Genomic DNA, 12,604 nt, shown 5'->3' with positions numbered 1-12,604 from the left:
GGGACGGGAGGGGAGACGGAGAAGAAACACCTCGAAAGAGAAAATCGGAGGAAAAAGTACTAACTAGATTTTGTGACACCTCTCTTGTTGTTGTTTGTGGTGGTTTGTCGGTTGGTTGGGTTTGGTTTTGTTTTGTTTTTGTTTTGTTTTTTTTTGGTTTAGGAGAGTCCTGGCGCGCTGCCCTCGGCCGACCCTCCTGCTACATTCAATCCCGACGCTTCGGTAGTCGAACTATCCTCAAAGTGCTGCTCTTGGCCGTTCCCCTGCACGGTGTCCTCTGATTCCTGACTCTCCCCACCTCCTTGAAATCCTCCATCCTCGGGGTTCCCCGTAGGGGTGGGCAGCCCCCCGGCATCTCTCACCCGCGGCCGTCGGCCCCTCCGGGACGGGATGCCGTTGCAGCCATCCTTTTTAAGGTGCCTGTGCAAGTGGTCAGAGCGGACGAAAGTCTTGAAGCAGCTGTCGCACTGGTAGGGCCGCAGGCCGGTGTGCACGCGCATGTGGTTCTTCAAGTCGTAGTTGTGAGCGAACGCGGCTCCGCACTGCTGGCACAAGTAGGGCTTCTCCCCCGTGTGTTTCCGCATGTGGACCTTCAGCTTGTCCTGCCTGCGTGGAGAGAAAGGACACGGGGCGGTCAGCGGGATGGGGACGGCCTTCCTCCTCATCCTCATCCTCACCATCACGGGGCCAGGACTTGGCTTCTTCCCAGAGGAAAGCGGGCAGCGAGCGGCGCAGTGCCAGCGCAGCAAAGCGGGGGTCGGCATGAAGCCCCCCCTGAGCCGGAGGGCTCTGCAGGGCCAGGAGGCGTCCTGGCACGGAGGGAAGGATGGAAACCTCGAGGATGCAGCCGGTCCTAATGAGGCTCCCAAAGGGAGCTGGGAAGTTGGGCCAGGCTGAGAGCAAACAACGCGGTTTTCCGAGTTGAATTCTGATCAAACCCTTCCTGAAAGATCAGCAGAGCGGCTCCTCCCCATCCGGGCACAGAGGAACCAGGAAGCAAAGCAAGCAAAAATCAGCACAAAGCTGTTTGAGATCCCTCCCCACCCAGCGGGCACAGCTCCATCCCCCCCATCCCTGCACCTCTGCCCCACGCCAGGGCTCACTGCTCCCAGTGCAGCCCTGGGCCATGAAGGGCAGGGGGGGTTTTGCAGCAGGCAGTGTGACAGAGAAGGATGAATGGAGAGGGAGAAGAGCAACACTGGAAGGGAAATCCAGATGTTCAGGCTTGGCTGCCTCAGACTGCGCCCACTGGGGCTCTATGTGGCCAAACGCAGCCTCCCACAAGCTGGGGGCAGCGCAGGAGGGCGTATTTTAGCTTGAAACCAGCAGGGCCCCGATGCGTTATGGCCACGTTCAGGCTGGGGTGAAGGCACAGCTTCCACCCGCATCTCTGCTTGCAATGAACCAATGCCTCCTGCGAGTTGGTGGGCAGCAGGGAGGGCGGTGGAAGGGTAAAGACACGATGGGGAAGGTAGTAGGGGGAAGGTAGAAGGGTGATGGAGGTGAGGGCAGCGGGATAAAGGCAGAGGGGTGAAGGCAGCACACCGAATTGCAGCAGCGATGCCATCGGCTCCTCAAACCCCTCCGCCACCAAACGAACCCCAACCCGCCCCATGGCACAGCCCCCCCTGTGCCAGCCTGTGCTCTGTGGCACTTCCATGAGGCCACAACCCGGGGGGTGGGGAGGAGGGGGGGAACGCGAGGACCTTGAACTGCTCAGGTGTGGCAGCCGGAACCTGGGTGCGGGCACACAAAGTGCAGGCAGCCCCCGGCCCCCCCGCCGTGGGCAGGGCGGTGGTGGTTGGCAGGGCAGTGAGCCGTGCTGCAGGGCTGGCATCCCGCCCCAGCATTATCTGCATTCCTCAGCTATCAAACGTGGGTCCCCGGCCGCCCGGGTGCGGCCCCACATGGCTCTCAGGGTGCAGAGGGGACAAGGATGGCAGGTGGAAGGCTCAGAGAGCAGCCCCGCGTCCTGCAGTCACCCGCTTCGGCCCGCGATGTCTGCGGGGCTGGGAACGGCCCACACTGCTGGGAAGCAGCTCAGTCCTGCCCGGGCGTTGAGGAGGTGAGCAGCGAGCAGAGCAGAGCAGAGCAGAGCAGAGCAGAGCAGGCTGGGCCATTTGGCTGCTCCTTCTGCAGCCCACGCATCTCCTGGCACGGCGCGGAACCCCCGCCCTCGGCCGGCGATGGAGGACGTGAGGAGTGGAAAGAGGACGTGCTGGAAGGCCAGGGCGACCCGGAGGAACCCCAACCACAGCCCACGACCCAGCGATCCCACAGCAGGTTGGTTGCGGGCTGGAAGCGGTGCCCGAGGAGCTGTGGGGTTTGTTTGGAGCCAGGTGGGCACAAACTCATCCCCACGCACCCGGCGAGGCCACCGAAGTTTCCATCGCGAGATGGAGACGCCTCTGAACGCCTTCCTGCTGGGACGCAAGCATGGCATCACGGCACGCACCGCTCACCCTTACCTGGTGAAGCGCACGTTGCAGATGTTGCACTCGTAGGGCTTCTCGCCGGTGTGGGTGCGGATGTGGCGCGGCAGCTTGCCAGCCCCCTGGATCACTTTAGCACAGATGGGGCACTTTTGGAATGCTTTTGCCCTGATCTTCTTCTCCACCTTTTGGGACCAGGACGGATACACGTCGCTCTCGTTCGAACTGCCAAAGTATTTCAAGTAATAATCCACGACTCCGTCGTCGTCCTTCCGCTCGTCCTCCCCGAGCTGCTGCCTCCCCACCGAGCTGATCACCTGCTGCAGCACGCTGGCAGCCAACCCGTCCACATCCCTGCCATCATCCTCCGTCTCCGCTCCGGTGGGGACGAAGCTGGGGGAGTCACCGGCATCCTGCTGGTCCAGGGCGGCCCCAGGAGCCACCTCCTCTTCTCCTGGCGTGCCCAGGCTTCGGCCGCTGTAATGTCCGTTCTGAGAAGGTGAGAACAAGGAGCCAGGGGCGGCCGCTGCCTCCTCCTCCTCTCTGTCCAGCCACATGGCCGAGTTGCTGTCGGGATCACAGTCATTCGCCTTTGGTCTTTCGTTGAGGGAGGCTTGCGAATAGAAGTCCAAGCCGTTGCAGTCCGGCTCCTCCTCGTCCTCTTGGCCTCGGAAGTTGAGTCTCTGAAGGTCTCTCAACTCCGGGTTGGTCCACGGAAAGCTGCCTTGGTGGCCGTTGACGGGGTTGCTCTGGAAGAACTCCAGGTACTCTTTTGCTCTGAGATGGTTCCTTTGATCAATTTGATCTACTATATCCATCTGGTCATTTTTGGCCAGAATCTTCCTGTCCAGGAGATCCGTGCAAACATCCCTCACCGCCGGGATCTCCAGCAGTTTGGCGGCGTTGAGGATGTCGTTGACGTTGGAAGTGCTGACGGTAAGGGTCGCGGTGTAGGCGAACTCCAGCAGAGCCGACAAGGCGTCGGCGCTCACAAAGTCAATCTCATACACGTTTTGCTGGTCCACCACTAACCCTGAGGTGAAGAGCTTCTTAAAGTACTGGCTGCAGGCCGCCAGGACGGAGCGGTGGGTGGGGAACTCCTGGCCTTCCACCAAGATGACCACGTCGCACAACAGCCCGTTGTTTCGCTGCTCGTTCAGACTGCTGAGGATGTCGCTGCTGTGATCGGGGAATGGGATCCCTATGGGGCCGTCCACGCCGCCCGCCATCGTGGATGCGAAAGGCTGCGGAGAGAAGAAAGGCAATGACTCACAGGTGCTCCAACACCGAAGAAACGGATCCGCTCCGTTTGTAGGATCATCATCAACAATGCGGTCATTCATCCATGCTCATTCAGTCCAACCACCACCGTTTCCCCATTAAACCGTGCCCACCATACAGCACCCAACCCCTCCACCGGCTGAAGAACCCACAGCACGCCCAGCAGCACACTGCTCCCCAAGGGATGCTCTCCACCACCCCAAGGTGAGGCACGTCGCAGCCCAACAGCAGGAGCCAACCCTGCCGACCCAACATCTAGCACCCTCTGGCTCTGTAAACTGGGTGCAGCGCTGCTCCCCAGCCCCCTTCCCAACACACACACTGCGGGATTCCTGAGAAGCTCCTCACCAAGGTGGTTTTTAAAGAACTTTACTGATCCGAAGGAGAAAGGAGCTTCTGCAGTGGGATTCGAACTCACAGCCTGCGATCTGAGGGTTATCCAGAAGGAGAGACGTCGGCTTGGAGGGGGAACAGCCACCCAGGGGCTGAGGGCACTTTGGGGAGAGGTGCCCCGACCCCAGAGCTACGGGGCGTCCAGGTGGAACCCCAAACCTCAGCCACCAGGGCTCTGAGCTGCAATGGGAGCCCCTAGCGCTTCTGTACCCCTTCCCCTCCAGACCGCAGGCTTCAGAGGGGTCCCTCCACCTCCAAGGAGAATTTGGGCTTCGGGGTGGCAGCGGCCAGCTGTGGGGACACAAGGGGAGCAGGGCAGGGGGCTGTGCTGGGGAGGTGACCCCCCGTGCTGGGCAGGGGGCTGGGAGGAGCGGGCAGACGGTGTGGGAATGGCTGTGGGGTCACGCGACCGCCCAGGGCTGGCAGGGGAAATCGCTGCTCATTCTGCTCACACAACACAGCCTTTGTGTGCCCGCCTGCGGCCGGAGCGATGCGATGGCTGAGATGGGGAGGGGGCAATGCAGCCAGCCCGGCTGGAGCCCCCCCCCTCCCCCGGCAGCACTATAAACTCCACCCTGCTCCTTTCTGGGGACGCTGACCCGAGGATGTGTGACATGACGTGAGACCTTCTGCCTTTCCACAACCAAAATCCACCACAGCTGAAGGCAGTGCTGGGCACGAGGCACACAGTGAGGCGGTGCTCAGTGTCCGACAGCATTGGGTGACACACGGAGAGGTGATGGAGCAGTGACCAACAAGCGCCCCATGGGCAAGACCAGAACCACGGCGGGGAGCTCCAGCCTCTGCCCTCCACCTCCAGGCAGCTCCTTCCTCCCCCTCGGCCCCACACAGAGCGCTGCTGTCCCAGACTGCGTGTCTCTGGTGCCACATTTCACCCCAAAGCGGCCGCACTTCGGCTGCCAGCGCTGCGCCCTCCCATGCAACCCAATGGGGAACTGCCAGCCTGAAATACGGCCGTTGCGCAGAGGTGCTGTGCAGCAATGCCAGAGCTCTCCTCCAAGCTCCCCAGCAGGGATGTGACCCAAGGATGGGGCTGCGCTGCACCCAGAGCCCAACACGCTGGCAGAACAACAGGCCTGCAGCCGCCGTGCACCCACGTGGGGCACAACGCCGTGCCACAGATCGCAGCATCCTCCAAGTGCTGCTGTGTGCCAGGAGAGGATTACTACAATAATGTTGCTATTAAAGAACAAAATAAAAAGAGGCAGCGGTTTGCTGCCCAAGGCCCAAATATCACCCTCTCCCTCACCACCAATGAGCATTTTTCCCCCCCTATGAACAGCTCACCCCTATTATGGGTCACACAATGCGAGCCCTTGTCTCTCCATGCACACTCCGGGAGCCATCACCCCGGCTGCCCTCTCCTCCTCACAGCCACGAGGGCAGACCTGCAGGCAGAGCACCCCGCAGCCTCCAGCACAGAGCTTGGGAAGGGGGGGTGGGCACAGAGCAGGGCTGTGCCCGCCGGGGGGGTGAAGGCTGCTGCAGCTCCTCCACGGTGCCATTAAAATTCTGCTGCTCCCGAGCAGGAATGCGCTGTCGGCGGTTTAGAGCCAAACTATCCAAATTATGTGGACCTGCCAAGCAGATGCGTGCTCTGAGGCGAAGACCCTGCGCTCGGACAGGAACAAACGTGTGGTTATCATGCAAAAGGGTGCTGATGCTTTTTTGCCCTCTTACTCCCCCCCCCGACTCAATGCCCCTATTTCAGTCCTGCAACAAGAAATCCCTTCTATCCCACCCGGGCAGCACGTCTGGGGCAGAGCACAGGAAGAGACGCGTGACAGACCGAGATCACGCAGCCATTGATGTGCAGAGATCAGAGCAGCGTCCCACACAGGGCTCTGCACAGACAATCTGCCCCTGTGTGCTGCTGCCAGACACCCCCTGCCCCCCCCGGCCCCTTCCAAAGGCAGCTGCCCTCATTCCCCAGCACCCTGGCTCTCCACGGGGTCTCATCACCGCACTTTTAATGGACAGATGGTCTCAGGAGCCGAACACGGTGACGGTGGGTTCCATCAGCTCCCAAATCACACAGCAGCACAAAGCCAACCAGCCTCCCCTCAGCCCTTTCACGGCACCCCTTCCAGCAGGTCCACCCAGAGCAGAGCTTTGGGGTCACCCTGCTCCAACACCCCCTGCCCCGATATCAAAACCAAGCCAGCTGCTGCGCCCCACCGCCCAGCTACAGCGACAACCGCCTCCATTTCCACGGCTCAAACTCGCACCAGGCAGGCAAAGCAGCCGGGACTGCCCTCACTGCTGCCAGGTCCAACCTGCCGGGGAGGTTTGCCTCTCCCTCCTGCCTGCAGGGGAAGCCCCAGCACAGCCCTGCTCCACACCTGCACGGGGAACTGCCCCCGAACCCCACGGATCCCTCGGCACGGAGCTGCAGCCCACGACCTCGTGCTGAGCAAAAAGGATGGAACTCAGAGCCTCAGTGAGCATAGGGAGAACCTTCCCAGCCGTTCTCATTCCTGTTGGAAGGACTCCCCGTGCGATGCTGGGAGCTGCTCCCCGTGGGCTGAGCACAGGGGCAGCCACCCCTGTCAGCCATTTCCTAGCTGAGAGCGGCTGCATCCTGTGCTCGCTCAGAGGGCCGATACCTTCGGCAGAGCATTAAGTGGGCCTGGAGGAGCTGCATCGACCCCTGGGGATGCAGAAACCCCAACAGCGCACCTTGTTTGGGTGCTGTGGGTGTGCGACCACCAGCAGTGAGCCGTGCAGGTGACACACGCAGTGCCTCGCCACTCCCGGACAGACAGGTTTGGGGTGTGATTCAGCAACCCCTGCACCTCAGGCAAACCCAACAGAGCCGTGTATAATCGTCGTACAACTCGACACTCCCAGCTCTCACCGCGGGGAGAAGAGCAGCAGAACCCCACGTCGTCAGCCTGCACGGAGCAGGGCACGGGGATCGGCTCCAAACCAGCAGTGCCAGAAGGAGCAGTGGGAGATGGATGCGATGCGCTGTGCTTGGAGCTGGGCGCTGCCACGGCCACGTCTCAGGCTGGGAGTCCTCCAGGAGGCCATAAGGGATGCTGCCACAGAAGAAAAAGGCTTCCTGCTCTCCCCCAAACTCCAGGATCAAAGCGCTTGCCATGTGATCCCCAGAAGGGATGGGACTGAGGAGGGTTCTTCTGTCACATGAGCATGGGAAGGGTGAGCGCCTGTGAGGACGGGGCCACGCCGTCCCACTCAGCACCTCCAGCCCAACCCACAGCACGACAGCAGCAGAACCAGAACAGGAAAAGTCACAGCAGCACAGAGCCACCGTGGCACAGCCTGGTGCTTCAGCAGGGGAAAATCACTCAGCACCTCTTAGGATCCCAAACAAGAGGAGATTTGGGGCTGATGTCACCGGGGAACCCTTCGCTCGGAGGGCGGTGAGGTGCTGGCACTGCACAGGGAGCAGCAGGTGCCCCTTCCCACAGCACCAAGGACACAGTGGGGGCTGCTGCCCATCACTGGGTCCCACCAGGCTTATGGGGCTCCGACCAGCCCCACACCACACCAGGCCCCATTCGCACAGCACGCGGCCATTTGCACCACTGACAGCCACAACGAGGCCATGTTAACGCTTCTCCTATGTTGCAAGGTTAGCTTCAACTGGTTGCTCCACCCAGACCTCCTTGCCAATTTTCTCCTTTGTCATCAGAGACCGTATTTAATCCAGTAGGAATGTGCCTCCACTGAAGCCACTGTAGGAATGGGTTCGAGGGGTGGTCACAGCACCCAGCATTGGGACGGAGTGGGCTTTAAGGCTCCTTCTTCCAACCCAAACCACGCCACGCTTCTGGGATTCCGTGCTGAAAGCCTCCATCACCTGCACTGCTGTAATGCTGCACTGATATGGGACACAGCATCCGCCAGAGCAGCTCTGGAGCCCCACGTAACCACAGCTCCTGCCCTGAGCCCACACCCACCCACCACCCCCAGCCCCACCACCAAGGCTGCGGCCCTGTGGGCACACAGACGGCTCTGGTCCTCCCTGCTGCAGCCCACACACGCTGCCCTCCATTGCCTGAAAACACCAGAGCACAGCTTACAGGGTCAGGAAGGCCGTGCAGCCCGCATTAATGCAAGCTGCTTGCTGTGCTGCCGAGCCCAGTTCTCTAAAAGCCAAAGCTGAGCGTGCCCACACGATGGGTTTTCTCCCACAGAGCTCTGCTGCTGCCATCCAGCAACACGTCAGCTCCCTGCAAAACCACAGGGGGGTTTCGAGAGATCCTCAGCCCCGCTGCTGAGGAGGACCTGACAGCATCGGGTGTTCAAAGAGGGGAAAAAATAAAACACGAAAGCGGAGTTGGTTTCAGTGCTGCCCAAAGAAGCAGCGGCTCCTGGAAGTGCTGGGCAACACGGGGAGGGGAAGGTTGCTCTGTGAGCTCAGGAGCCCCACCAAGCTGGGGGTGCTGGGGAACACATGGGCAATACTTCAGCCCCGAAAAAAAGAACTGAAACATCCGCCAGCATTAAGCCCTGCTGAGGGACGAGGCATGCAAAGGAACACAGCACCTCTGCAGTGCTGCAATGCTCACAGTCCCAGCCCCTGCCACAGAACCACAGGAAGGCCTGGGTTGAAAAGGACCTCCAAGATCCCCAAGTTTTAACCCCCCTGCTGTGTGCAGGTCACCAACCAGCAGCCCAGGCTGCCCAGAGCCACATCCAGCCTGGCCTCAAATGCCTGCAGGGCTGGGGCATCCACAGCCTCCTTGGGCAGCCTGCTCCAGTGTGTTTCATGGCGCTGTGCTCCTTCCCTCAGCACACGAGAGGGCAGCGTGGGTTCGGAGGGAGGAACGCCGTGCTGGTACCATGCACACACGGCTGCTTGTTGGGGCACGAGGCTGCTGGAGCCATGACCTGTAGCTACAAGCCCACGCTCGGCACCGGCCCAGCTCTGTGCTGGGGACGCATTGAGCAAACAAACCAAGCAGGGCACAAAACAGCCCGGAGATGGACTCGATGCTTTGCAGTTTGCCAATGGGAAATCTGTAGGGGGGAAATAAGGAGCGCTCCTCAGTGCACAGCTCGAGTTTGGCAGCAGGATGTGTGGAGTGCAGCGCTGGGGGGTGAAGGTGGAAAGGGCTTCAGGTGGCGCCAGGGGGGCAGCAGGTGAACATCCCAACTGCTTGGCAGCGGGGAGCTGTGCCCTGAGCCCACAGCAGGAGCAGTTCTGCTATGGGCGCTGCTGTGAGCGAACCCACTGGCAGAGGGCTGCGCCCCCCAGCACCGCATGGTGCATTTTTAAGGGGCAGGGCCTCAAAGCGAAGCCGCTGTGCCCGGGGATCTGCAGTGCATCTCACCAACGCGCCCTTGGCTCCCACCCGCAGCGCAGGGCAGCTCGCGCCCGTGTCCAGTTTCTCACGCCTTGTCGCGTCGAGTGAGGACACCCATCTCCCTTCCACACGCAGCCAGCGGCCTCCCCATGGCCCACCAAAGGCTTTCGGAGCCCCTCACGCAGCACAGAGCCGCAGCTCAGGGTCGCCTCCAGCACCCACAGCGGCCGTGCCATGAGAGCTGCACGCAGGCTCTGCCCCGAGAGCCAGGCAGGGAAACTGAAACGACGCACAGAGGGAAGATGATACGGCTCCAGAGCTGGAGGAGCAGCAGCCAAACACCCCGTGTGCTCCAGCAGCAGCACGGCTGACCCCATTTCCTTCTGCCCCACGTCCCCATCGTTCCCAGGTATGGAACGGAGCCATAAACCAACCCTGCTCCCAAGCGGAGAGGGGCACGGGGAGAGCAGCCCAGACAGCGACTCGCTACCTCTCCTTGAATTGAGTTCATCAAAAGGGTTTTAATTACACATTGAAACCGGTCCCTTCCACTTGAGGTTACGGCTGGTGGAGAGCGGAGTTCAGAGCGGCTGGTTATTGCTTTGGCTAAGCCAGATAACAAGTAGGTGTCTAATTGTCACAGAAGTCTTCTCTTTCACTAAACGCAGCATCCTGAGACTGGGAAAGAGCCCTCGAGTGTCAGTTTTAATCAAGATAAAGCCACAGCTCTGAGCATTTCGGCTCTGTCTCATGCACAGGTGAGGAAACTCAGGCACCCATTCCCTGTGTGGCCACAGACCACCATTCCCAGGGCCAGAACACAGCGAGGAGAGCAGAAAGACAAGAACACCATTAAATTAAAGGCGGGATGAGAGTCAGCAGAGCAGCGGGCAACGAAGAGCAACTTTCATTCACCGCCGGGTTCAGCCCTCGCCCCACAAACCCCCCCCGAACTGCTGACACACTGAAGGCTTGGTGGAAAAATCCCACCATCTCAGCCACGTTTGGGCTCCTCCTCGCTGCCTCCCTCCCCAGGACAAGCCAGAACAGGGGCCACAATGAATATTAAACGAGAACGGCTCCTGTTTAATGAACCGCTCCATTTCTCTCACTTTATTGCTTTGGAAGAGTGGTTGAAAGGCATTATCTCCAGCAAGCTTCACAATTCTCAGGCCAGCCCATCCCTCTGCCTGAGAAACCGCCTCGGTTGCCCGGACAGTGCAGTTCTCCATCAGGACCACGAGAAACAACAACATTTCCTTTAACGAAGTAACAACAAAAGCGACACCAGCAACCTTTCTGCAACGCTGGGACGACCTCCCAGCTGCCGTAAATCCTTCCGGGCCGAGGCCTCCTGTACAGATGTCTCTAAAGCACTTGCATCACGAGCTGCGGTCCGGAGAGCCAGGATGATGAAAAGCAAAGAGCAGCCAACTGAGAGCAGCAGCAAAGCTGAACTGCGAGGAGCTGAGCCGTGCCCCGTGGGAAGCAGGACCGCATCAGTGACCGCAGGCTGAGCACGTGAAGGAGGGCAGCGACGGGAGATCCGTGCAGCCCGGCCGGCACCGGCCGCCTCTCCCAGCAGCTCCTCCATCCAAAGCACGGGCAGCCCCACCGGCACCCCCAGCCCGGGACTGCCTTCCACACAAGGCAGCGGTAGCCTTCGGCCTTAAACGAGGGTGATGGAGCTCCGGGCTCGGCCTCGAGGCCCGGCGGTGGCTCAGAGCATCGAGGCCTCGGCAGCGGCTCGGTGTCACAGACGCAGCCCCGCACACAGCCGGGCCGGCGGCCCGCAGCCCCGCACGAACCGAGGGCAGAACGCAGGGAGGTGGGCGCCGGAGGGAGGCGGAAGGAGGGGACGGCACCCGAATGGAAAAACCCCAGGAAACCGAAGCCGGCCGGCGCGGCCTAACGGCCAAACCCCCCCGGCGGGCCGCGGCGACCTTGGGGTGCGCGGGGATCGGAGCGGGGGAAGCCGGCGGGGAGGCGGGCGGCACGGCGGCCCCGAGGGACCCCACCCTGCGGCCCCCACCGCCCCCCCGTCCCTCCCCTCCGCCTCCCTCCCACCGCGGCCGGCGGGGCCCACAGGGAGCCTTGGCCGGGCGCCACGACCCCACCCCTTCCCCGGGCTGCGCCGCGCCAATGGAGGCCGGGAGGAGGGCGGGCGGTGGGGTGGGGGGGGGGCGGGGAGGGGGGGCGGCGAGGCGAGGCCCCGGCCCTACGGCCTCCACCCGCGGCCTCTTCCGAGCCGAGAGGCTTCGAGCGCGGCCCGGCTTCACCCCGAGCCCCCGCCCCGCCGCTGGGCCGGGCCTGAGGGTGCGGAGCGGGGGGGTTTGCGGAGAGGAGGAAGCGCGGCCCCGCTCAGCTCAGCCCCCACCGCCCGCCCGGGCCGCGCCGCGCTGCCCTCCGCCACCCCGCACCCCGCGCGCCCGCCATTGGCCCCGGGCGGCGGCGTGGGGCGGGGCGCGAGGGGCGGAGGGCGCGTCCCGATTGGCTCCACCCGCCGCCCATCACCGCGCCTCCCACTCGCCGCGCGTGCGGCGCACGCCGGGAGCTGTAGTCCGAGCGCCCCCTGCACCTGCGGCCCGGCGGGGCGGCGAAGACTACGACTCCCAGGAGCCCCCGCGCCGCGCACCCCCCACCCCCCCCCCCCCCCGCACCCCCCCGGACCGGGCCGTGCCGCGCTGTCCGAGGAGCGGAGGGGGCTGCGCCGAGCCGGGCCGGGCCGGGCCGAGCCGTGCGGGCGGAGCAGGCTGTGGCCGCCCCGCGGGAGCTGCTCGCCGAGGCCCCGTATGCGGCTCCTTCCTGCTCCGGCCGGGGCCGCCCCGCTCTTAAAGGGGCCGCGCCCGCCCCGCCGCCCCCCGCGCCGCCCCCGCGTTGAGGGCGGGGACCCCCCACACCCCCCCTTCCCTCTTCCCCTCCCCGCGTGGGGGGGGGCCGTTCCCTCACCGCCCGCCCCGTTCTGCGCGTGTGGCCGCGTGTCCCCGTCAGCCGCCCCCCGCCCGTCACCCCGCGCCGCCTTTCTCCCCCCATCCGTCCCGTCCCCGCGTCCCCTCCGTCCTCCCCCCTCACGCGGGAAGGGGAGGTCCCCACGAGGCGGGGGGGAGGGAAAGGGGGGAGGGGGGGGGGGGGACGCGGATCAACGGCACGTGCGCCCGGGGGGGCCCCCCCCCCCCGGCACGTTATCGGGGGTCCACCATT

The 12,604-nt window shown here is 63.1% G+C and overlaps 1 protein-coding gene across 3 annotated transcripts; it reads right to left on the bottom strand.

The window, feature by feature from the left end:
- Positions 1-6: 6 nt before the first annotated feature.
- Positions 7-12,122, bottom strand: ZBTB7A (zinc finger and BTB domain containing 7A). 3 transcript variants are annotated; one of them, XM_042891170.1, is made up of 3 exons: positions 12,074-12,122; positions 2,469-3,676; positions 7-606 (listed from the first exon to the last, which is right to left on the bottom strand). In XM_042891170.1, exons 2-3 carry the CDS (start codon positions 3,659-3,661, stop codon positions 159-161), a joined length of 1,641 nt encoding a protein of 546 aa, XP_042747104.1. In that variant the 5' UTR covers positions 3,662-3,676; positions 12,074-12,122; the 3' UTR covers positions 7-158. The 3 variants fall into 3 exon arrangements, with proteins under 3 accessions (XP_042747104.1, XP_042747105.1, XP_042747103.1); XM_042891171.1 differs by lacking the exon at positions 12,074-12,122 and adding an exon at positions 5,415-5,540; XM_042891169.1 differs by lacking the exon at positions 12,074-12,122 and having other exon boundaries at positions 2,469-4,282.
- Between the last annotated feature and the right edge of the window lie 482 nt (positions 12,123-12,604).

Source organism: Lagopus leucura, unplaced genomic scaffold (assembly GCF_019238085.1).
Source record: "Lagopus leucura isolate 7727_CA_CO unplaced genomic scaffold, USGS_WTPT01 145-4_obj-0_obj, whole genome shotgun sequence".
Classification (NCBI taxonomy): domain Eukaryota; kingdom Metazoa; phylum Chordata; class Aves; order Galliformes; family Phasianidae; genus Lagopus; species Lagopus leucura.
The sequence above is the reverse complement of the archived record's forward strand: the minus strand, read 5'-3'. Positions and strand labels throughout refer to the sequence as shown.